The sequence below is a fragment of the Symsagittifera roscoffensis genome, chromosome 1 (genome assembly GCF_963678635.1).
Source record: "Symsagittifera roscoffensis chromosome 1, txSymRosc1.1, whole genome shotgun sequence".
Classification (NCBI taxonomy): domain Eukaryota; kingdom Metazoa; phylum Xenacoelomorpha; order Acoela; family Convolutidae; genus Symsagittifera; species Symsagittifera roscoffensis.
Window position 1 is genome coordinate 46,525,381 of NC_087062.1, and position 26,673 is coordinate 46,552,053.

General features: G+C 33.9%; 1 protein-coding gene across 1 annotated transcript in view; it reads left to right on the plus strand.

Annotated features, from left to right (window-relative positions):
- The window catches only part of LOC134857675 (uncharacterized), a 247,315-nt gene that overhangs the window by 182,912 nt on the left and 37,730 nt on the right, over window positions 1–26,673 (plus strand). Inside the window, exons 3-5 of the mRNA XM_063873747.1 lie at window positions 12,823–12,910; window positions 12,977–13,052; window positions 14,076–14,174. Of these exons, the coding sequence (XP_063729817.1) occupies window positions 12,823–12,910; window positions 12,977–13,052; window positions 14,076–14,174 (263 nt within the window). The remainder of the gene's footprint in view (window positions 1–12,822; window positions 12,911–12,976; window positions 13,053–14,075; window positions 14,175–26,673) is intronic.

Genomic DNA, 26,673 nt, shown 5'->3' on the forward strand with positions numbered 1-26,673 from the left:
GCATAATGTGACTTAATGCTTTCCAATTTTTTACATGCAAAATTAGCGTGGATGCCTTCAGTTTGTTATAATTTAAATTGCTGACAGCAAAACTTTGTCCATTTCTATTTGATGCCATATTTGCTGCATAGCCTTGGCTGTTTTTTTTTAGCATATGTAGCTGTTTCATTTTTGACTAGTGTGTGCCGGTTGTTAACGTCGGTGGCTGAGATGGCAAGATGTGAGACTCCATTTCTCGAGGTCGCAGATTCGAAGCCCATAAGTAGCAAAGTTTTACTGATTCGAGGCTTATTTCTCTCTTCTCATTTTGTTTTCTGGCTGTTTTTTGCGAAGAGCTGCTTAGCCTCTGGGTTAAAATTACGTTTTATCCTAATTCTGGTTTTTTGTCGTATATTATTCCTAAATATAAGTCAACTCAATTGTTAAAACGAAAATTTGCACATATTGCAGTGGCTCCATAAATTTTTTTCTTGAAAGAAGTTTGTCTCATTTTGATTTGATTTTTGGTGGTAACTATGGAGCTTGAAAACTGGACACAGCCCAAGGCAATATCAAGCTCTATAAAGGATTCTGATATGAAAGCTCTGCGTAGGATTACTAGAGTCACTTTAAAAGAAGAGCTCGTAACGAATCAGTAATTAAACTGACAGGTCTTGTTGGTCTGGACAAGCTACATCTGCGGTCGCGGCTTTGATGGTTTGGCTATGTTCACCGAAGAGAAAATAACCATGGGCTAAACTCAGCAGACTATGTTACAGGCCCAGGGAAAAGACCAGGTGTTGAACAATACCTGAATACTTTCCACAGACTGCCTTGATCGAATGGCATGGAAAACGTGTTGTCCTCCGTTTAGTAGCTGTAGTTATATTCAGAATGCCCTCATCTGAACCATTGCTTACGCGCTTTTCGGACGTCCAACCCCGCCACAATGGGAAAATGGACACTAAAATGAATTATTAGTAGTCCCTGGAAGACTATGTTCAAAAGAAATAGAAAAGACAAACAAACTCGATGGAAATTTGTCCGAATTGATTGAAAAACTTTTTTGAATTGTCACCATTTTGTTCAGGTGGCACTAAGTTTAAAAATCATGCATGGTTTCCAGAAAAAAACACCCGTTTCTTACAATTTTGAAAGAAACTTAATTTTATTTTTTCAAACCTGAAAAAATTCAGTATTTTAGTTTCGACAAAACATCTCATGCCTTTGGTGCTTTGTTTTGTTGAGTCTCTTATTGTCTGAATCCTTTCTGCATAATAAAAAAACTTCACTCGATACTTGCTCGGTTTGGAAAAAAACGTTGTCATTTTTAATCTAGGTGTAATTGATGATCTTGTTATGATTCTCTGATTGTGTGAGCGTGTATTTATTTTGTATTTAGATTTTTTTTAAAAAAAAAAACTTGGTCTTTTAGTTTTGTAGAAAAGAATTATGATCTCAAGAAAAGCAATTGAGAAAAACTTAAGTTCTCTTCGAATCCTGATTGATTGTTTTTAGAATCTGTATCGTTGAAATAGCCTTGTCTCCATGTCATCATTTTGACCTATAGATTTGGCGTCCTGTACTTTTTCATTTTGAAGAACAATTTTAAAAAATTTTTTTCCAATTAAAGAACTTTTGCTAAAGTATCATACTCTTATTTGCTCTGTTTTGAAGGCTGCTTGCAGTGGCTAAGTCATTTGTTTTTTAAGCCTGTCTGCTCGCTATATTAATTTTTGGGATTAAGGAGATTAAATGAAACTATTCGAAAAGTGTAGGGTGATTTTTGAGCGTTTTTTGGAATCATGCTTTTAAGTTTCGTTTGACCTATTTTACACACTCTTATCGGTATATTGACCAAAAACTGCAGCATCTTTGTTCTTCTTTTCTGAAATAAATCGGAAGTGGAACAATACGGCTTTCTGGCTCTAATTTTTGAATACAATGCAGTTGCTGCGTCGGACTTAAACCAAATTATCCAGAAACTACCAAGTTAAGAACGAAAATAATCATGCTGTTTTTCTTGATTTTATAAAAACCAAATTTGTTTTTCCGAAGAGTGTTATCTTGTGCAATTATTGTAAGAAATTGAAGAACAAAAAATAGAGTAGACACTCAGCTATAGCAGCAATTGAAGATGTTGAATTCTGTAGACGTAATATTCATAAGGTTTAGTTTTTGAAGTTTTAGTATGTTTGTATATAGTTAGACTGACGCTATCGACCGTGCGCATGTGTAAAGTTAGACTGACTGTATCGAATGTGCACATCTGGAAAAGGGCTTGTTTTTATTGACCTTATTTTTTGAAATTGGTGGGTAGTCGTGTTTGATTAATAACGCAGTGTCACTGAAAAAGGTTATTCATTAGGAGTCGTCGTTGGTAGTCGAAGTTGGAAACGTCCGGAATTAGCCTAAAAATTGCGATTTTTTTCAAGACCATTTTGGTCTTGTTTTTCTCCTAAGTTCTAGCTATCTTAAATAGATTCATTTTATCCTATGATTAAACCACATTTACTGGTTTAATAATATCAGATTTCCGGTCATTGTTGAAGCCTCCTTTATTTTTTTACTATCGAAAAGGCTGAATTGTTTTTTTGAAAGAGCTATCAAGTTTAAAACAATTCGCATAAAAAACGCTTGCACCAGCGGTAGTGTTATACTGCGACGATTCTTTTGTCTAACCTAAGTCGTAAATATTGGTGCCTTTTTTTGGTAAACCTTTACGGCTTCCTGAAAGCTTGTGCTTTGAAATTCGAATAGTAATGAAATAACACAGTTGCTACATTCAAATCGATTGTTGATTTAAATGCGGGCTTCACTATCTCGCTATGTTTAAGCCTTTTCAACGTATTATTTTTGCATGTTTAAGCTATATCGTATGTTGCAATGATTAAGATTTTTTTTCGATTTTCCTGTTTGAATTCAGTGGTTATTCCACCGAGTGTAAAACAAGCAGCATAAAAGTGTGACGCTGTCGGGATTTCCCAAGAGGTTGCAAATTTGGCCTCCAATTAAGGATGCTCAAATCCTTTTAGTGTACGAGATACAACGATTTTTGTGATTTTTTTCCAAAAATTTTTCAGAAAACATGAATTACAAAATCATTTACAAAACTTGAAATTCCCAGCCCTGTAGTTGGGTGCTGTCAGAGTACTCTCAAGGATTGCGAATCTTGTCTCCAAATGTGACGGCTCAAATCTTTGTAGTTTTCGAGATATGACGTTTTTTTGTGATTTTCAACAAATTCTCAGGAAACTTAAACGAAATTTTTTTCTTCAAAATTTGGAATTCCGAACCCTGTAGTTGGGGGCTATCAGAGTACTCTCAGGGGTTGCGAACCTTGCCTCCAATAATGACTGCTCTAAACCTTGTAGTTTTCGAGATACGACGTTTTTTGTGACTTTTTTTTCTAAACTTTTCAAAAAACATGATTTAATTTTTTTCTTCAAAATTTGAAATCCTCTAGCCTGTAGTTGGGTGCTGTCAGAGTACTCTCAGGGGTTGCGAACCATGCCTTCATTTATGACTGCTCAAGTCCTTGGAGTTTTTGAGATATGACGTTTTTTGTGATTTTAAAAAAAATCGAAAATTTGGACGAAATTTTTTCTTCTTCAAAATTTCAAATTCTCAACCCCGAAGTTGGGGGCTATCAGAGTACTCTCAAGGGTTATGGCAATTAGTACGCAATCCCAAGGTTGAGAAAGGCATTGGAAAATCCCGAATTGAGATTCTCTACCCATTACTGAAAATAAACCGTTAAAATCATTTAAAATTCGAGTACTTTATACGTTGGCAACACTTGATTGATTTCGACAGAATGAACAACCCAATCGATTCCTCTTGCAATCGCAATGTAAGAAGCGATTATTCCGTCACGTCAATGATGAGTGTCGCGTCAATTATGAGTGTCACGTCAATGTTGTACGCGGACGATGGAAGCGTTGCGGGTGATCTAAAGCGCCTTCATGCCATCTCCAATAACCTAGAACGCTACAAATAGATTCTTGCTAACCTTTTGTAAAGCGTTCCAAGAACTAATATATCTATATATATTTATCTATCTATCTATCTATCTATCTGTCTATCTATCTATCTATACTATATTTAAATGAGTGTGACACGTATCTTGCCATGTTTAAGCGTTTTTTGCAATAGTTAAGGACATAACGTATCTATGCGCGGTTAAGCTATATCGTATATTGCAATACTGAAGACTTTTTTTCCCGATTTTCCAGTTTGATTTTAGTGTTTGTTCCACCGAGTTAGAAGTTAGCAACACAAAAGTGTGATGCTGTCAGAGTTCCCCAGGGGTTGCAAATTTGGTCTCTAATTATGAATTCCCAAATGCTTTTAGTGTACGAGATCGACGATTTTTGTGATTTTTTTCAAATTCTTCTCGAAAACTCAATTAACAAAACTTGAAATTCCCAACCCTGTGTTTGACTGCTTGTAGAGTACTCAAGGATTGCGAAACTTGCCTCCAATTATGACTGCTCTAATCCTTGTTGTTTTCGAGATACGGCGTTTTTTGTGATTTTTTTCAAAGATTTAAAAAAAATAATAATTTTCTTCAATTTTTGAAATTCTCTTCTCTATAGTTGAGTGCTGTCAGGGTACTATCAGTAGTTGCAAATCTGGTCTCTAAATATGACTACTCGAATATTTGTAGTTATCGAGATATGACGTTTTTTGTGATTTAAAAAAAATCGAAAACTTGGACGAAATTATTTTTTCTTTAAAATTCAAATTCTCAACCCTGAAGTTGGGGGCTATCAGAGTACTCTCAGGGGTTTCAAACCTTACCTTCATTTATGACTGCTCAACCTTTTTCTAAAATTTTCAATAAACTTGAATTAATTTTTTTCTTCAAATTTTGAAATTCTCTACCCTGTAGTTGGATGCTGTCAGGTTACTCTCAGTGGTTGCGAATCTTGCCTCCAAATATGACTTCTCGAATATTTGTAGTTCTCAAGATTTGACGTTTTTGGGATTTGAGGGAAAATTGGAATTAAAAAAGCTTATAAAATTTGAAATTACCAACCCTGTAAGTGGGTGCTGTCAGAGCGAAACTTGCCTCCAATTTCGCTCTGATGAAAATTTCCAAAATATGTGGTTTTTCGTGAGTTGTCAAAAATTCGAAGCACCGAAGGTGCGTTACACGCTAGTTTTTATTAAATCAACCGAAAAAAGTTATTTGTTTCAAACGACATAATCATAAGAACTCGATTTCAGAAAATTTCTAACTCTATATATCAAGCTGTTTTTGAAACGCATATTTTGTGCAGAACGTGTCTTTATGGTTTCCAATTAATCACATAGGAATTTAGTTAATCACATGGGAATAATCACACTTTTGCTGCAAAGCATTGGTAGTTTGCAAGCATCTGTAGCTGTTTCATTTGTGACTAGTGTGTGCCGGTTGTTAACGTTGGTGGCCGAGATGGCAGGATGTGAGACTCCATTTCTCGAGGTAGCAAGCTCGAAGCCCATAAGAAGCAAAGTTTTGCTGATTTGAGGCTTATGATTATTATCCTGTTTATTAAACTGTTTCAGGCCAAAAATTTTGAGGAACAGACTTTTGGCCTGAAATCAAATGGGTTTCAAACTGAATAATCGGTAGAGTAGCTTTCTTATAAGAGTGATCATTGGAAGAATTATTGCATTTTGGCTAAGAATAATTAATATCATGTTAAGGTATTTTCTTCAGGCTACTGCAACTTTTGCATAAAAAGAAAATTGAAAGAAAATAATTAAATTGATGCGCAACAATTTTATATCAATTTGAAATCTTTTGTTCAAAAAAACACCTAACTTGGTGGAAGGCGTTCTTGTTTTTTTTTCCTGCTGAGAAAAAACAAACCGTTCGAAAGTCTTTTTTTTGATTTTCAAAAAGATGAAAACCAAAACAAAAATATATCCCGAAAAACAATTGAAATCATTTTTTTTTGAATATAGCAAATGCGTGTTGTTTTTGAGGTCTTATTTCCAAAAATCAAATCAAAATGAGACAGAAACTTCTTTCAAGAAAAAAATTTATAGAGCCGCTGCAATATGTGCAAATTTTCATTTTCACAATTGAGTTAAATTATATTTAGAAATGATGCTGTGTCTTATCCGCGTTGATTTTTAAGCCGCGTTTTTGAAGAGTTTTAAGCCGCGGTTTTGAGGAGTTATTTTCCAAATTTCGATTCACAGACAGAATTCATAAAAAACGTCCTAATTTGGAAAAGAAAATTGGGGAAAAAACAGGGAAAAAAAGATTATATCACTGAAAAGAAAACAGGATAATAATCATGCGCTTGATGTTTGCATAGAGTCGGCGATAATTCAATACGCTCAATTTTTGTAATCAGTGAGTGCATAAAAAATGCAGTAGCCTGATGAAAATACCTAAACATGATACTAATTTTATTTTTACCATTATGCAATAATTTTTCCAATGATCACTCAAAGCAGGATGCTACTCTACCGATTAATCAGTTTGAAACCATTAATACTATGAAAAAATTCTACTCTGTGGGTGATATGATATGATTTTTGTTGAAAATGACGTAATACGTGCATCATCGGTCAGAAAAGCAGCTTTCTGGACGAAATGGCGGCAAATTGGGTCTCTGCTGCTGAATAAAGATATGGACTTGAATACAACTTGTGATATCTATGGAGCTTGTCTTCGGCCAGTTCTGATTTATTGATCTGAAACCTGGACACAGATCAAGGCAATATCCAGCTCTCTTAAGGATTCTGATATGAAAGCTCTGCATAGGATTGCTAGAGTCACTTATAAAAACAGAGTTACCAATGAAGCAGTAATAAAAGTGACAGGTCTTGTTGTTCTGGACAAGCTACAAGTGCGGTCGCGGCTTTGATTCCCCGGGAAAAGACCAGCAGGTGTTTAACGATACTGGAATACTTTCCACAGACTGCCTTGATCAAATGGCATGGAAAAACATGTTGTCCTCCTTCTAATAGCTGGAATGCTATTCTGAATGCCCTCGTCGGAATCATTGCTTTTGCGCTTTCCGGATGTCCAACCCCGCCAAAATGGAAAAATGGACAAAAAGGAATTGGTAGTAGTCCCTGGAAAACTATGTTTAAAAAGAAATAGAAAAGACAAACAAACTCGAGTGAAATTTCTCCGAATTGATTGAAAACCTTCTTAAATTGGCACTCTCTTGTTCAATTGGCACTTGATTTAAAAATCATGTAAAAATTTCAGAAAACACCCGTTTTTTTCAGTTATGAAAGAAAAGTAACTTTATTTTTTCAAACCTGAAAAAATTCAATGTTTTAGTTTCGACAAAACATCTCATGCTTTTGGTGTTTTGTTTTGTTGAGTCTCATTGTCTGAATCCTTTTTGTATTATTAAAAAAACTTCACTCGATACGTGCTCGGTTTGGAAAAAAACGTTGTCATTTTTAATCTAGGTGTTATTGATGATATTCTTATAATTTTCTGATTGTGTGAGCGTGTATTCATATTGTATTATGATTTTTTGAAAATAAACAACTTGTTCTTTAAGTTTTGGAGAAAAGAATTATGATCTCAAGAAAAACAATTGAAAAAAACTTATGTTCCGTTTGAATCCTGATTTTTTGTTTTTATAATCTGAATCGCTGAATCAGCCTTGTCTCTATGTCATCGTTTTGACCTATAGATTCGGAGTACTGTACTTTCTACCTTTCATGGAAAAATTGTTTCTAATTTTTCCGAATAAAGAACTTAAACGTGTTTTGATTAGGCATGAAAGTCTTATTTTGCTCTGTTTTGAAGGGTGCTTGCAGTGTCTAGCTCATGTGTTTTTTTAAACCTGTCTGCTCGCAATTTTGATTTGTTGGAACTAAGGAGATTAAATGAAACTATTCGAAAAGTGTAGGATGTTTTTTGAGCATTTTTGGAATTATGCTTTTAAGTTTCGTTTGAATTCTTTTACACACTGTTATCGGTATATTGCGCTCTACCTCGGTTTTCACCGGGAGTTTTTTGATCGCTCAGCAGTTTCGATTCAAAATCACAAATTCAATTTCTTTGATGAAATTTGATTCAAATGTTTTTCCTGCTCATAATTTAATGACTTGCGGTTATCATTTAGAATGAAGAAAGTTCTTCACTGATCGCTAGTTAGTTTAAGTGGAAAACAGACGAGACATCGATCATAACATTTTGGGAAGACCAATTACTGAAATCAGAAATGTTTTCCGAGTCTGTGGAAAACTATGTTTAAAAAGAATAGAAAAGACAAAAAACTTGATCGAAATGTGTCCGAAATAATTAAAAAACTGAATTGCCTACTCTTGCTTCTTAAAGGATATACAAGATAAATTAGGCCTACTATCATGAACTATTCTTAAAGCATATCTTGGTCTCATTGATCAAAAAAACATATAACAGACAAATACTGCTGCATCCTTGTTCTACTTTTGACAATGTGAGGCCTGGATTTGTTTGAAACACACGAGTTTCTTTAATAGTTCGGAAGTGGAACACTACAATTTCCTGGCTCTAATTGTTGAATACAGCAGATGCTACGTCGGTGTTTAACAAAATTATCTAAAAACTACCAAAAAAATTAAGCTAATAACGAAAAAACTCATACTGTTACTCTTAATTTTATAACAATCAAAAAGTTTTTTCCCGAACAGTGTTATCTTGTACCGCTGGGATGTAAGAAATTGAAGAACAAAAATTAGAGTAGACAATTCAGCTATGGCAACAATTGAGGATGTTAAAACTGTATACCTAATATTCATAAGGTTTATTATTGAAGTTTTAGTATGTTTGTGTAAAGTTGGACTGACTGTATCGAACATGCGCATCTGAAAAAAGGCCTGTTTTGTTAACGTACCTCATTTTTTGAAATTAGTGGGTAGTCGATCTTTTTGAAGAATTGTTGATGTAACGCTAATTTGGTTAATTTTTTTGCCATTACTGAAATTTTTTTACGGGGCCTCTATTTAGTGCTGCCGACTTGGACTCTAAACTTTTTGTTCCGACCGTTTTGCAAAATTTGTATAAGTATATGTATTTGTATTTGGTTGTGTTTTAGTTTTTTTTTCAACGCAAAATCAGGTACCACCAATAATCATCAGAATGGGTTGAGTGATATGCCAAGTTGAAGCCCTTTGCTATTCAAACAATTTTGAAAAAATTTCAGTTTTGAGGAAAACTGGTTTAAAATGTTTGATTTTTTTTAGTTTTGAGCTAATAAGCGAGCGAACAGGCATAAAATAGCTAATTTATGCTTAATTTAAGCCGTGAAAGTTTTTTTTATGGATTTAAGTTGGTTTATGGAGCTTGCTTGCGCCATTTTGGAAATCAAAAAACTTTTTAGTTTTTTTAGTTCACAAAACTTCTGCTGAAAAGCTTGAAATTATTGATCGTTTTTCTCTAAATCATTTTTTTTGTTTTCTTTCAAAATCACAATTTCAATTTCTTCGATGAAATTTGATTCAAATGTTTTTCCTGCTCATAATTTAATGACTTGCGGTTATCATTTAGAATGAAGAAAGTTCTTCACTGATCGCTAGTTAGTTTAAGTGGAAAACAGACGAGACATCGATCATAACATTTTGGTAAGACCAATTACCGAAATCAGAAATGTTTTCCGAGTCTGTGGAAAACTATGTTTAAAAAGAATAGAAAAGACAAAAAACTTGATCGAAATGTGTCCGAAATAATTAAAAAACTGAATTGCCTACTCTTGCTTCTTAAAGGATATACAAGATAAATTAGGCTTCCTATCATGAACTATTCTTAAAGCATATCTCGGTTTCATTGATCAAAAAAACATATAACAGACAAATACTGCTGCATCCTTGTTCAACTTTTGACAATGTGAGGCCTGGATTTGTTTGAAACACACGAGTTTCTTCAATAGTTCGGAAGTGGAACACTACGATTTCCTGGCTCTTATTGTTGAATACAGCAGATGCTACGTCGGTGTTTAACAAAATTATCTAAAAACTACCAAAAAAATTAAGCTAATAACGAAAAAACTCATACTGTTACTCTTAATTTTATAACAATCAAAAAATTTTTTCCCGAACAGTGTTATCTTGTACCGCTGGGATGTAAGAAATTGAAGAACAAAAATTAGAGTAGACAATTCAGCTATGGCAACAATTGAGGATGTTAAAACTGTATACCTAATATTCATAAGGTTTATTATTGAAGTTTTAGTATGTTTGTGTAAAGTTGGACTGACTGTATCGAACATGCGCATCTGAAAAAAGGCCTGTTTTGTTAACGTACCTCATTTTTTGAAATTAGTGGGTAGTCGATCTTTTTGAAGAATTGTTGATGTAACGCTAATTTGGTTAATTTTTTTGCCATTACTGAAATTTTTTTACGGGGCCTCTATTTAGTGCTGCCGACTTGGACTCTAAACTTTTTGTTCCGACCGTTTTGCAAAATTTGTATAAGTATATGTATTTGTATTTGGTTGTGTTTTAGTTTTTTTTTCAACGCAAAATCAGGTACCACCAATAATCATCAGAATGGGTTGAGTGATATGCCAAGTTGAAGCCCTTTGCTATTCAAACAATTTTGAAAAAATTTCAGTTTTGAGGAAAACTGGTTTAAAATGTTTGATTTTTTTTAGTTTTGAGCTAATAAGCGAGCGAACAGGCATAAAATAGCTAATTTATGCTTAATTTAAGCCGTGAAAGTTTTTTTTATGGATTTAAGTTGGTTTATGGAGCTTGCTTGCGCCATTTTGGAAATCAAAAAACTTTTTAGTTTTTTTAGTTCACAAAACTTCTGCTGAAAAGCTTGAAATTATTGATCGTTTTTCTCTAAATCATTTTTTTTGTTTTCTTTCAAAATCACAATTTCAATTTCTTCGATGAAATTTGATTCAAATGTTTTTCCTGCTCATAATTTAATGACTTGCGGTTATCATTTAGAATGAAGAAAGTTCTTCACTGATCGCTAGTTAGTTTAAGTGGAAAACAGACGAGACATCGATCATAACATTTTGGTAAGACCAATTACCGAAATCAGAAATGTTTTCCGAGTCTGTGGAAAACTATGTTTAAAAAGAATAGAAAAGACAAAAAACTTGATCGAAATGTGTCCGAAATAATTAAAAAACTGAATTGCCTACTCTTGCTTCTTAAAGGATATACAAGATAAATTAGGCTTCCTATCATGAACTATTCTTAAAGCATATCTCGGTTTCATTGATCAAAAAAACATATAACAGACAAATACTGCTGCATCCTTGTTCAACTTTTGACAATGTGAGGCCTGGATTTGTTTGAAACACACGAGTTTCTTCAATAGTTCGGAAGTGGAACACTACGATTTCCTGGCTCTTATTGTTGAATACAGCAGATGCTACGTCGGTGTTTAACAAAATTATCTAAAAACTACCAAAAAAATTAAGCTAATAACGAAAAAACTCATACTGTTACTCTTAATTTTATAACAATCAAAAAATTTTTTCCCGAACAGTGTTATCTTGTACCGCTGGGATGTAAGAAATTGAAGAACAAAAATTAGAGTAGACAATTCAGCTATGGCAACAATTGAGGATGTTAAAACTGTATACCTAATATTCATAAGGTTTATTATTGAAGTTTTAGTATGTTTGTGTAAAGTTGGACTGACTGTATCGAACATGCGCATCTGAAAAAAGGCCTGTTTTGTTAACGTACCTCATTTTTTGAAATTAGTGGGTAGTCGATCTTTTTGAAGAATTGTTGATGTAACGCTAATTTGGTTAATTTTTTTGCCATTACTGAAATTTTTTACGGGGCCTCTATTTAGTGCTGCCGACTTAGACTCTAAACTTTTTGTTCCGACCGTTTTGCAAAATTTGTATAAGTATATGTATTTGTATTTGGTTGTGTTTTAGTTTTTTTTTCAACGCAAAATCAGGTACCACCAATAATCATCAGAATGGGTTGAGTGATATGCCAAGTTGAAGCCCTTTGCTATTCAAACAATTTTGAAAAAATTTCAGTTTTGAGGAAAACTGGTTTAAAATGTTTGATTTTTTTTAGTTTTGAGCTAATAAGCGAGCGAACAGGCATAAAATAGATAATTTATGCTTAATTTAAACCGTGAAAGTTTTTTTTATGGATTTAAGTTGGTTTATGGAGCTTGCTTGCGCCATTTTGGAAATCAAAAAACTTTTTAGTTTTTTTAGTTCACAAAACTTCTGCTGAAAAGCTTGAAATTATTGATCGTTTTTCTCTAAATAATTTTTTTTGTTTTCATTTTTCTATAATTTTTCTACAAAAATCGTATTCCCGTTTGCTTGTTTTATTATCGAATATGCTGGAGTTCTAGAAAAACAACTTTTTTCAATAAAAAACTATGGTCGGAACACTCTGTGCTACTTGCACTGTAACCGATTTTCATTGTTTTTTTTAGATATGGATGCTTATTGAAAGTTTTGACAGTTTCATAATACGTAAACGTTTTGAAACTTCTGGGGTTGTTGTTTTCGTTTCTGCAGCATAGCTGCTTGTTTATGCTCATTCTATAGGTCGCTAGTTAAGGCTCAAAATATGTTACTCTAAAAAGTTTGTAATGTATCCATGATTTTTTCCACACGTTGTTCATTTGAAGCTATTTGGGGCGTCGATAGATTTTTCTTGTAAATGGTTTCCAGTTGACTAGAATTTTCAGTAAAGGTTTCAGACAAAAAATATTAGACTACCGGACATTTTAGTTTTGAGATATAGATGTTGCATTATTCTTCAGATATTCGGTGAAGTTTGATTCTTGTTTTCTGAAATCGTTTAAATTTGGAAACCTTTTGTGGATTATGCATATGGTTTTCAAATCATCTGTGCGTTTTTTCGAAAAAAAATTTTTGACTGTTTTTTTTTTAGAAAAAGCGACCGGAGAAGGACTCGTGGCAGAAAACTGGGCGTTGAACTTTGAAATATGCGACAAATTGAACAGTTCTGGCGAAAAAGGGTAAAAAAAATTATGACAGTAATTTATATGTATTCAGTTTGTCTGAGTCATGAAGCTGTATTTAAGGTGCAAGGAAGCTGTCAAGTTAATGGTGAAGAGATTGCTCAATAAAAATCCACGAGTCGTCTACCACACACTAGTTGTAAGTTAGAATTCAAAATCATGTACTAAAATGTCAAAATCTCATTCGGTTGTGTTTGCATCTAAAAGCAGATGTGAATAAAGTGACGTTTTGACCTAATAAACTGCTGTAGCCCACGTGAACAATCTCTGGAAGAATCAATCTGATATCAACCAAATGAATTTGGTTGGATGACAAATACTGGTTCCCATTAGAACAATATGATGGCGCAGCCAAGTGAACTTTATCCCCACTGAACTGGGGTCTTTTGGTCCGTACTTGATGTAAGCCTCATATATGTGGCTTTCAAAAGATGTAAAACTTAAAGGACCTGCTTGCACCCCGGCTAACGCGTTTAAAAAGCTGAAACAATCACTGGTAGCACAAAATTCAAAAAGCGTATGTGACGCCTGTGATTTTGCGAATAGGGTCGGAGTTCTATATGCCTCGCTGTTTGCGATGGTAAAATGTTGGAATTGCTGTTTTATCTTTGCAATTAGCAAGGGTGTTGCAACTGGGTACTAGACTTTTTTTCACTTGAATAACTTTGTCACAGAATTCACACTTGAAATTTTTTTTCACATGTTTTACTTGCTTCATTATAAAGTTAAATTCATGGGGCATTTACCGCAGTTGTAACAGGCATGTGACGACAAAGCCGGGGAGTTCCATTCCAATTGGGACCTGTTTTTTGAGGACAAACTGAAAATTTTCTGCTATCGTTCGTCTGCCATTTTGTTGGCTATGATCTCACAGAAAGGTATTTTTGACGGTTCAGTTTCTTTTTTTGCATTCCGAAAGCTCCTTGAAAAGTCTTAATTGTTCCGTTAATTTTTCTGGATTTCTACAATTTTTATTGGCAAAAAAATGAAAGTTTTTGAAAGTTTTTTTAATCAGTTTTGTTTTGCGTTTTCATTCGTTTTTAATCATAGTCATTCATTTTTGTATCGCAAGTGGCGCGAAGATCAGCTTCGCATCTGTGTTTAATTTTTTTAATTTTCTTTTTTAGCAATAAGCGATTTTTAATAATTCGCTTCTGTTTAGCTGATGGAAACCTGTGGAAAGAACTGTGGACGTGAGTTTCTGCTCAATGTTTCCACGCGGGAATTTTGCCAAGAAATACAGAGTCTTCTGAACAAAGTGGTTTGTAAAAAATTGGAGAGCATATATCGTTTGCTTTGTAAACTTTCGGGGAGATCAAATAGGTCAACGCAATTTAAAATACTTGGATCTCTGTAACTATCCCCCCCTTTTGCAAAGGGTAGAGATTCATAACTAGCTACAAGATTCGCATGTGCTTAACCATTGATATATTTCTTTATAGGGGTGGTAATTTGTTACTAGGTACACGAGGGGGGATAGTTAAGAGATCCAAAGACTTAATGGTTGGGCAATGAGGGATGTAGAAATGGCATTTTTCTGGCGCGAATCATAGTGTATTTTCCCGTATCCGTCGAAATTTATTTCTGACGCAAAATAGTTGTTCTGATAGCTTCAGATTTTTGTAACTAAGTAACTACATTAATTTAAATTTGTTCAATGCAATCCCTCTAATTTCGAAAAGCGCAAAAAATTAGTTGATTTCTCAGGAAAAATGATTTGCTGAATAAATCTGTTTAGAAAAGCAAAGATGGGCGGGTATCTGTATGATGAAAACTTGTATATTTTTGATTGATTTCCATGATTTCATTATTGACCATACTCTTTTTGAATCAACATCGATATTGAATAATTTTGTGCCAGGCTGAATTTAGAGAGGTATTGGAATAAGAAAATAGACAGGCAGCAAATCAGACTATAAAAGCAAGTCTGTCTGGTATAGATATGATACTGTTTAAAACGAATGTCATGTCATTTTGAAATCAGCATTGTCTGATAAGCAATATTTTGAGCAAACAAAAGTTGTCTAAAATTGTTTTCTAAAAAATTGGTCAACGTATAATAGTAGGAAAATTTATCTGTTGATTTGCTTGTCTTTTGGAATGACTTTTTGCTGGTATATTACTGTTAAAACTATTTCAAGTTAAGCGCTAGAAGTTCTTCCAAGTTATAGTTCCAATAGAATTTATTATGTCGCCCTTTTGTTAGAAGAAGTCTTTCCAGCTTTTCATAAGTCTAAATACCCCTGCTATCACCATAGGTCTGATAATTAAGAACTCATTTTTTCGTAAAAGTTGTGAAGAAATACAGCATATCTCAAAAATACGCCAATATTCTCAACAAAATCAACAATGTAATGAGTTTATGCTAGGGTAGCTTACTCATAGAGTAATTTCAGATAAGGTACACCGTCTGTTTGTCACGCTATCTTATTTTCGGCCGGATAGATTCGTGCAACTTCTTAGTCTAATACCAATCTTAATCTTACTCTTATATCTCCTAGTCTCAATAGATCTAGTGTATACTAGTATTTGCGGGTTAGATATCTGGAACTTGTTCCAAAGGAGAACAACTGTCTTATAAGTTATTTTTAAATGGTTCTGGTGCTGAAACTACAAGTAGTTTCAACATAACAATTAATTGTCAGTGTTAAATATGGATCATGATTAATTAATAAGAAATATTTTTAGAGATAGTTTTATCAATATTGAAATTGGATATGAATACTAGTTTTAAACTGGTTCCACCCATCCGGGGCTTGTTTTTGGTTTTAAGATTGTTTATTGTAGTTAAAGATGGATGGAGAGATTTCTTTGTTCTTCGGAATAGTTTTCTTTTGAAGCAGTGACTGCGTGAAGGAAGGAGTGATGTAGTTGTCTCCGTAGAGAGAAGAAGGGCAGTTGTTCGTGTTTCAGTAGTGGGTCTCGTTTTATCCTAGATCGTCTTGAGTGATTGTGTCAAGATTTAGATTGATGCAATGATGTGCCGATTTCGTTAAGCTAGAGCGAGACTACGTGCAAGATGAAGTTTGACCTTTCTGTGTGTCTAGGATCTGTATAGATACTAGGATCTGTATGTGAAGTCAACATCGAGTCGGCCATTGTTCTTCTTCGATTGGTTCCTTTGCTGCGATGTTGGGTCCATACTTCAAATCCTGTGAGGGTTGTGACTACGGCAACGAACCAATAGAATTGCCATTCCAAAGTCGGAATGTCCTGGAGTTTTAATCTTCCTTTGTTGCTCGTTCCGTTTGCTCTAAGAAATTTTTTTACATTGCTTATTAAATCTATATCTTGTTAGTAAAATCAGTTTTACTTATGATATTTTATTAGTTGTGTTCGCAAAAGCGTTTTTATTTAGTTTTGGTTCTTTTAAAGAGTCGCTCACCCTAGAGCAACTCTCGTCAAAAATAGAGAGTGGGTCATAAGTGTGGTGTAGCGAAAGTGGTGAGACCGGCTACAGAGCATGCTCAGGACGTCCTACTGGTGGGTTAGGCCAGTTGAGGGAGTATAATTTTATCGTCTCTTTGAGCAGAGTCTCTTGTGTTCAACTTTTTGTTCTTTTTATCAGGTGTTCTCTTTTTCGTTTTGGTTGTCCTTTTATCAAAAACAGATTGTGGTGTTTTGGGTTTTTCTTTTGAAATTTTGGTGTTTTATGTGGCTCAATAAAACTTGAAATTGGGTTTCAAAAGAACAATTTATCCAGTTATTTCTGAATTTAATCTGGTCTGAGTAACGTGGAACTTTCTTATACATGCGGTTCGTTTTGTGGTATTAGTAAGCTGCGTTTGTTAGCTTAAGTTTTCTTATAATTCCTTCCAACCGGGTTAAAGGAAAGTTTGAAACGCGTGAAAACAAGTTAGAGTTGTTATCAGTTATCGTTGAAGCTTAAAATTCTTTTAATAAACAGTTCTACGTGGGCAAGTTGTGCGAGTTTGATAGATAGAGTTTGTGAAATGTGGTAATTAAATAGATAGAGTAAATGACAAATATTGAGTTATAAAAGAAGCACACATAAAAAGGTTGGTTTCTTGTAGTTTGTTTGCATTTTAATAATTTACTACTTCAAATTTGTTTAATTTTACAGAATTATGAATTTATCGCATTGGTTAGGAAATTTACTGCACTTGGTTAATTCATCTTCATAGATTAAATTTTTAAAAACTATAAAAAGTGTGATTTTTTTATTTGCTTTTTTTAGATGAATGATCTGTGAAATCTAAAAGAAAAAGAAATGTGAAAAACACGTGTAATAATGGTGACTGTCATGTTTTATTTATTATTGTTAATAATAAAGTTCATACTTACGAGGGTTCTATTTCAGGGAAAAATCCATGGGGGAAGTTAGTTTTGGTCGTGTCAGATGTTTCGAGAAGCTTGGCGAGCATGCGGATTATGTTTTTAAGCAGAGGCCAAATAAGTTCAACTGTTCTGATGATGTTTACTTCTTCGGTAAGCGTTGAAAACTCATGATTCGTGTTTTGGATATGATTGTAAAGCTTTTGATTAAATTTAGTGTTGTGAATGTATTCGAGTAGGGTTATCTCAATTGAACGTCAATCTAAATTTGAGCGTCAAGGAGGATTTTATTATAATTCCAAAAAAATCCTGCCAATAAAATGCGTGCTAAGCTTGCTTGTCTATTAACTTGTATGTGTATATGAGAAATCTGCTGTTTCGGCTAGTTTCGTAAGTTTTCATCAAGTGATTGTCTTTGTATTGTATCCATTTTAGTGAGGAGTTCTTGAAATTGTTTCGTTGGGATGTGATGCTGTACGTCGAATTTAAGAGTAAATACCTATTGATTGTAGATCTATGTTTATGTTACGAGTAATTGTGCGTATGCTCTCGGCCGGAAATTTCTTTAAAAGTGACATTAGTGTAGAATATGGGGTGAGAAGATCATATTGGTTCTTGTAGCTACACGTTGTAGCTATTTTCAGTATTAGGTTTTGTTTATTTTGACCAGTATTATATTGATGTACTTGATGATTGATAGAAAAACCATATACATGTCTTGACAGTGGCTTCAAATGTTTTCGTTGTTGATTATATTTAAGATAAAATTTTGTTTAAATTGGGTGTTGCTTATTTAATCTTTGGAAGAATGTTAGAGATGTACTATTTAGTTTTGGTATATTTGTCTTTGATATGTAATTTACTATTTAAGATGTTTCTAGTTAGGATATATTCAGTAATAAATGGGATTCCAACGATTTTGTGTTTTATGTCTGTTATGTGGAATATTTGCTTGAAGGGTTTATATAAAAGTTTGTTTTGTTCCATCGTTCGAGTTGGAATAAGAAATGATGAATTTTTCCATAACTTGTTGGACTTATACCTTGTGCAGTGGCTAGTTTATATGAGGTTTTGGAAGGGGAAAGTTTTGGATGTAGAATTTGCATCTCATTCCAAGTTGGAATATTATTAATTTTTGATTCTGCACCAGAGTCGGTTAAAAAAAACTATTTCAAGATCTGGTGCTTTTCGGGCTTTTTAAAAGAAATGGGATTCTCCAAACTTTTTTCTTTTGGTGGTGATATTTTACTTGTTGTGTTTTGGTATATGGTGTTCATATTGGAGTTGGTTTCAACTATTTGTGGGGTGTAATTTGTTTTTTCTTGATTTTTTTCTGGTTCTTGAGGACAAGAACTAACAATTTCTTGTTGGTAATAATTCAATTCGGTTGGTGTTTCATATTCATTTTCTACCTTGAGCATATTTATAATGAGCATGTTTTCCGTATTACTTTCGTTATCTTTGGTTTCACAGTATATGTGGTTTAATTGTAGTTCTGAAGTTTCTGTGTTGTCTCTACCTGGAGGGTCTGAATTTGTTTCATCTGTAGATTGTACTTGATTAAGTTGTCTTTGATGCTTTGGTGTACTGGTTCTATAGTTCTGTAGTTGGTGTATTGTTTGAAAATTGAATATTTTTTCGATGTGGGTACTGAGAATAGTTTCTTGATCTGTAATGATAGTTGTTGTTTCTGTTTCTAGAATTATCACGGGATCTAATATTATAAGAATGATAATATGGTCTATCGTTGGAATATTTTAGTGATCTATTATTCGAATAGTTTCGGTTTCGATTATTTGAATAGGTTCGATTTCGGTTGTTTGAAGATTTTCTTGAACGGTCATTGGAATAGTATCTATTTCGAGAGTTTGAATAAGTACGGTTACTATTTGTGGTATTTTGATATATATTGTTCATGTTTGAGTTATTTTCAACAACGTGTGGAGTATAATTTTTTGGGGTTAAAGGAAACCGGGTTAAAGCAAAATTTGAAACGCGTGAAAACAAGATATAGTTGTTATCAGTTTTCGTTGAAACCTAAATTTCATTTAATAAACAATTCTACGTGGGCGAGTTGTGCGAGTTTGGTGGATAGTGTGTGAAATGTGGTCGAGTAAATGACAAATATTGAGTTATAAAATAAGCACACATAAAAAGGTTAGTTTCTTGTAGTTTGTTTGCATTTTAATAATTTACTACTTCAAGTTTGTTGAATTTTACTACAGAGTTATTAATTTATCGCATTGGTTATGAAATTTACTGCACTTGTTTAATTCAGTTTCATAGATTGAAACTTTAAAATTATAAAGAGTTGTTTTTAGATGCATGATCTGTGAAATCTAAAACAGAAAAAGAAATATGTAATAATGGTGATTGTCTTGTTTTATTTGTTAGTGTTTATAATAAAGTTCATACTTACGAGGGTTCTGTTTCAGGGAAAAATCCATGGGGGAAGTTAGTTTTGATCGTGTCAGATGTTTCGAGAAGCTTGGCGAGCATGCGGATTACGTTTTTAAGCAGAGGCCAAATAAGTTCAAGTGCTCTGATGATGTTTACTTCTCCGGTAATAGTTGAAAACTCATGATACGTGTTTTGGATATGATTGTAAAGCTTGTGGTGATTAAGTTAAGCGTTGCGAATGTATTCGAGTAGGGTTATCTCAATTGGCTGTATATATTCACGGGGATTTATAATTGGGCGAGCGTCAAAACTGGGGAAGGTGTTGGTTAGTAGGCAAATTTTATAGATTTGTCTGATGGGATCATATTTACGAGGATGCCGTGTAAGTTAGTAGATTTAATACAATAGGAGTTGTACTTTGAGTTGATAAGCATGAAACGATGTTTTGGATTACGGGCTCGTGAGTTGGTTATGTAATGTTTTTGTATGCATTGATAAAATGTGTAAGTGTGAGTAAGTTTCGTCTTTAGCATGATTTCGTGTGAACAGTGAATGTCTCTTTCCTTGGGTGTAAGGAAGTGAAATGTGAGTGCGAAATTGTTAAATTTATTTTGAAATGGCTCATAGGCTTTGGTGTTTGTTAGTACGCGAGCGATTATTTTATCAAATTTCTTATTAGTGCTATCTAGATGGATTGTATATTCTGATTTAATGGAAAACTTTTCTGTTAGTTGAGGATTAGTGTTTGGATCGTCTTCGTGTGGGTATCTTCCATGTATCTGGTTATAGCATGATTGTAATGGTTAATGGAAAATCGATTAGCGCGTGGTGCTGTGAATCTATTTAAGGTCTGGCTTGAACCGATGGTAGTGAATTGATTTTCGTTAAGTGCGGTAGTTAGTTGGTGAATGAGGGAATTACAGAGTTCATTATCTTCGGGTTGTTTTTCAAGGGAAGTTTCAGTGGACTAGTAAAATTGTAGTAGGTGATCCAGGAGTGTGCGAATTAGCACATTTTCATCAACGAGTAAAATCAGTTGGTTGTCATTGTTTGATGTATGGTATGTGTATTGGGGGAAGAATGGTAAGTTGTGGATTAAAAATTCTGGGGAATTAGTGTGGTGTGAGTGATGAGAATATAATCGGGCTGAACGTGGACGACTAATAAGGAATTGAGGTGTAGCGTTAGTGCTTTCGTTAAAAAAATCTTTGTGCTCTTGTGGGTGCAATATGAACTGAATGTGTTGAGGATTCGGATGTTGAGGCTGAGTGGGTTATCTGGTGAATTGTTAGTGCGTTATTTGTTTCATGAAGCTGTTGTTTATGGGTTAAAAAGTTATCCAGTTCATGCTCTAGTTGGTTGTCAGTCATGGGCCTAGGTGCGTCGGGTTGATTACTCGACATTGGGGAAAAGGTTAGGAGTAGCGTCAGTATATGAAGAGGGGGGAGGGAGAGGTTACGTTTGGAAGCTGGGAAACAGTCGGTTGGAAAGGTGGTTTTGAAAAGTTTGTAGGGCTAGGTTCGGAGTCAAAGAGTTCATCAGGGGCTTCTACCTCAGATTCTTGGAAGTTAGATGTGGTGTTAACAACTGTTTGGTTTGAATCGTCTGAGTCCATGCGTGGCGAGTTAGAAGAAAAACTGGGCAGGGGAGAAGAGGTGAGGTCTGAGAGTGAAATGCGGGTAGAGTGGCATTGGAAGTTTGATGGATAGGAAAGGGAATGGTTGAGGGATCCAATCTGTCGGCTCATCGTGGGCTAAAAGAATGATTGTTTTGAGAGCGAAAATTTTTTGTGTGTGATGCTCCACAATTTTTTTATGTGTGTCGTCAATATTTAGTTGGAGTGATATATGAGATATTGAACTTCGTAGGAAATTACTACCTTGGTTGCTAGTATGTTCCTTTGGTTCTGTGGAACTAAAGATAGAGGGTGGTTATTATGAAGACTGTGTAGATGAGGTGGTGCTGTGGGTGTTGAATTTGTATTGTCCCGTGGAGTGTCATGTGTTTGGTTTTGTAGCTAGCTTTTTGTTATTTTCGCTAATTTGAGCGTCAAGGAGGATTTTAATAATTGATGTGGAAAATATTCCATAAAATCCTGCAAATAAAACGCGTGCTATTAACGTGTGTGTATTGCGCATGTGTTGTAGATTCCTTTAGTAGTGAAAATAGAAACCCAGTTAAATTAAACATTGGGTATAATATTGTCAATCTTTCTAACATATAGTAGGGTCATCCTAGAAAAGCTAGAAGCTCGTTTTTTATATTAATAAAACTGAAAATGTTAGTTGGTGGAATAGCTTGATGATGGTATTTTTCACCGTTAAGATATATATATATATATTCTTGAAAATCTTTAAAGTATCCGCTATAGTCTTCTGATTTTTTATTCGGGAAAATCTTGCTGCCTTGAGCTATTTCCTTTTTCAAATAGATTTGCAATTAAATTATGACTAACTTGTACCTGTCCTCTAGCGGGATCACTTTGTGGGTGAACGACAAAGGGAAGAATAGAATCATCGTCAAAATTTTCGTCGTATTAAATTTTTTTGTGGGGTATTACGATTAATCTGTAACTTTCAATGTCTCTTATTGGTTGATTTTAATTATGGAGTCGTACCGGTTTACGAAGGTATGATTTTTTTTATTGTGCGTTTACCTTTCATTGATGATAGTGTTGTGGATTCTGATTCAGAAAAATATTTTTGGTCGTTTATTGGGTTATTTTTTATCTATTGAATCTTTTAGGTCCTGGAGTTCTTGTATTGTAGTTGCGTCAAATTCCGAAATTGCGTTTCGTGTTTTAGAGAATTTTCGCTTAATAATTTGTTTTTGTTTTGTTGTAATTGCCTCTTTTGTATGTTTCTTCGATCTGTTATATCCTATTTTCTGTGGTGTAATTACAAGATCGTACCTTTCGTTTTGAATTAAACAATAGCGGAGTAATATTGTTTCTGTATTGCCTAAATTGTCTCTTGACATAGGGTTTAGAATGATGGTTGCAAAATCCAAGGGTTAGAATTTTATTTCCTAAATTGTTAGTACTAACGATTGTTGTGAGGTTATCCTAACTTGGGGCATAGGTTGTCGAAGTTGACGGGCTGGAGAGAAAGTATATCAATTTTTAGAAAAACTTAATCTTACGTAGGGTTGTGATTTTGTGATCGAGGGTCGGAGAACAGTAAATCAATCCACACGTTTGTGGTATAATTTGAACACAAGTAGATCGTTAGATCCTATTATAGATCTTACTAAGTTATACTGGGTGTTGCTGGGTCAGCTAAGAGGAGGGGCTCAAGTGAAGGATGTGTAATCGAAGTGCTTCACTGTTTATCTTAATAAGAATGGTTAGTTTTTGAAAAATTTCTATTAGTCCTGGGTCGTTGAAAAGGGTTGGAGAGTAGTGAATCGACGTTTGAGGTCGTTAGAGACTTCTATCTGGAAGGTTGTGGGATCAAAATTGTTGTGATTGATCCAAGGGAAGCCTTGATGATCAAATAGTTTCAAATTAAATGAATTAAAATTTAGAATTAAGGTTAAGTTTAAAGATCCAAGAATAGCCTTGATGATCTGGCTTAAGAGAAATTTAGGTAAATAGAATGCAAGGATAGGACTTGATAATATTCAGGTTTTAAGTTTAAGCTATTTTGAAACATTAAAAGTTTAGAAAGAAACGATTTAAAGATAAGAAATTTAAATGATATTAGGTTTTGAATATTCATGGTTATGTTTTATATGAGGAAGCAAGGATGGATAGGATGGGGAAAAGATGAAAACGTGGGAGGATTAGTTTCCTGGAAAAGCAAGGAACTTTGATAAATTTAATAAAACTAACTTCAATTTTATAACAAACTCGTTTTTGTATTTTTTATCAATGAATTTTGAGTTAAAATATTTTTAAAAATTATTGCAGATTTGATGAAAGGAACGATTTTTGTATCTTTTTATCAGTCGTTATTATAGTTATATAATACGGTAACACAACATCAAGAAGTAAATTGCTTGGAAATGAATCTTATTGCTCCAAGTAAATTTACTTTCATGTTAGAGTATGAAAATCTACTGCATGGAGAACTTTGTAGAGAAGTACTCGTTGTAGTTTGCGTCGTTTCACGATGTAGAAGCTTGATCTGCTGTTCAATTTTGGACCTGGTGTTTGCCGTATTGTTTGAAGTATGGGAGTAGACGTATTGAGACAAAGAGACATACATGTTAAATTGTCTATGCTATATAACATTTTGCAGTTTAAATTTTGACCTTTTTTCTAATTCTGTTGTGCTAAATCTAAGTTTGTTAGTAGGTGTTGTTCGAAATTTCGGTCGCAACAGATGAGTTTCTGCTACGGGTAGCTTACTCATAGAGTAATTTCAGATAAGGTTCACCGTCTGTTCGTCACGCTATCTTTTTTTCGGCCGGATAGAATCGTGCAACTTCTTAGTCTAATACCAATCTTAATCTTACTCTTATATCTCCTAGTCTCAATAGATCTAGTGTATACTGGTATTTGCGGGTTAGATATCTGGAACTTGTTCCAAAGGAGAACAACTGTCTTCTAAGTTATATTTAAATGGTTCTGGTGCTGAAACTACAAGTAGTTTCAACATAACAATTAATTGTCAGTGTTAGATATGGATCATGATTAATTAATAAGAAATGTTTTATACAGATAGTTTTGTCAATATTATAATTGGATATAAATACTTGTTTGAAACTGGTTCCAATAATCATACAGTGCCAAACTAAGAAAAGTACAAATATAATAAACGATGCCTAGAATGGAAAGGAATTATTCGGATGCATTATTCTTCGAAATTGATCTCTTCAATCATAATAAGCTTCAATTGACCAATTTTTTTCTGCACGCAGCTGTGAAGCATTCTAAATTATACTTTTTCAAGCCTCGATGAACGTAGTTCAGACTCCTATATAGGTCGGGATGTTTTTCATAGTTCACGCTAAAGTTTAATTTTTCGCGGTTTGACTTTTGATTTCTTTTAAATTTTTATTCATTTTCTTTGTTGAAAAGAATGCAGGCTCCACTATCTTTTCCAACTGTCTGTTGGTTATGTTTCGATTTTTTTCTGCTGGGTTTCACCCTGGAAACAGTTGATTTTGCGATATAGATTTTTGTGGCAAATAAGTCGAAAAAGAAACTCAGTCCTAAGTGTTTTTCGTCTTATGTGATCACAAAAAATATGTGAGTTTTTTCATCTATATTAGACAGAATCGAAAGGTTTTCTGTGTAGCACGTTATACTTACGACTACGCGGGAAGTACGTTGCCTGTTCAGTTGGAAGAGCTACTGTTTTTGAGGGTGAAAAAAAAGACCGTTGTTTGACAGTGCAAACGAGAAAATTGTTAATGGGAGTGAAGAAAACGAGAATAACTGAGCTCGCTGGCCTGGACGGCTAAGTTCATTGTTTTGAATCTGACGAGGATGTGTGTTTTTCAAACGGGAAATTTTCTGTTTCAAATAAAATTGTCGGACTAATAATTGTCTCCATATGCTTTGTCGTCTTGGTTGGCACACCTAAGTATCGTTTATTTTTAATGTAAACAATTTTCATTGCATTTGTTTTTAGTGTTTTAGCATTCAAAAATCCGGATGAATCTAATTTTTTTCTTTTTCTACATTAATTGTAACTTTTGCCAACTCTTCTCTGTTTTTTGTTTTATTTTGCGATTTGATTGGTTTCGGCTCATTTTATATTGACTTAGTGTTCTCTTTTTGCGTTGTTTGAATACCGAAAACAAATTTTGTTTGCGTTTGTGTTTTGAGGGGAAGGGGACTTAAAGTTTTTAAGTTTAATTAGAGTTTGTTTGAATTTTTTTGGTATGAAGGGTTTCTGCTCAGGTATTTTTAGTACCGTTTTGTAATTTTTTCGATGGTTGTTTTGAATTCTATTGTCTGACTTGTTTTTTCAACTATATTCACTCACTTTGAATGATCCAGTTATCTGTATACTTATTAAATAACTGTATTACATTTTTTTGCTGATGGTTTTTCGGCTTGGTTGTCGATCAAGCTCTCGGTTTAGTTGCCGAATTGTGTATATCACCTTGCATTCTTTATAAATATGGCTTTCTTGGATATTATTCGGGCAGTAAAGGTTTTTCTTATAATTAAAATACTGCCGAACAATTTTGGTTTGGTGATAAGCTGTTTAGCTTTATTTATGTTGGCTTTTTTACTTTTCATTTTGTTTCCTCCCGTTTCTTACAACATGTCGATATAATTAATGAGACTAGTAAGATTTTGGTCTCAATTTATTTTCCTCGGATTTTTAATTTCTTTCTGCTGCGGCTACAACGTTCGAAGTTCTATTGGATAGTTCTTGAGTTTCTTTGTTTTATTCCTATACTTCCTTTATTCAAAGCAAATTTCGCCTCTGTTGATTTCAAGCGCCGTTTCGCCTCTGTGTTGATTTTTCAAGTTACAATTAATAGAATAATTTATTTTCATTAGACAATTTATGGTCATTGGTTTTTCCTAGTCACTAGTGCTAATCACTAGTGTAAAAATAGGTTTGCCTTACTATTTTTACACTTGCGAATAGCCAGGTTGAATAGGAAAAAATAATGATAATCAAATGGTTATTGAAAAAAAAATTATTGCTTAATTGTAAATTGAAAAATCATTTATAATTTAAAGTCAAAGATTGGCCAGAAAGCTCAGTTGTTGTCCTTTTCTCGTCTGTGATTCTGAGTTTTCTCGATTGATCTGTCATATCATGGTCTTTTTCATCGCGTCATGGACTTCGTTTTTCGTTGTAATCGTAATTATAACCGGTGAAGGAGACGGGTCTGATCCAGACAGTGAACTTAATAAGCAATTATGAGAGACAGTAAAGCAAACAAACAGAAGAAAGGCACCCATTTTGAAAAAAAATTTTGCCTAATTTTGATTTACTATTCGTTACTTTAGTTAGTTTCTCTTCGTTTATTTTAAGGGCAAGCAACTTGTTGAACAATTATTTGTTTACCAGCTAATGCCTTCAATTAGCCACCAAAATGCCTTCATTTTGTTGTTTTACTAGTTAGTTAGTTTACTGTCTAGATCAGACCCA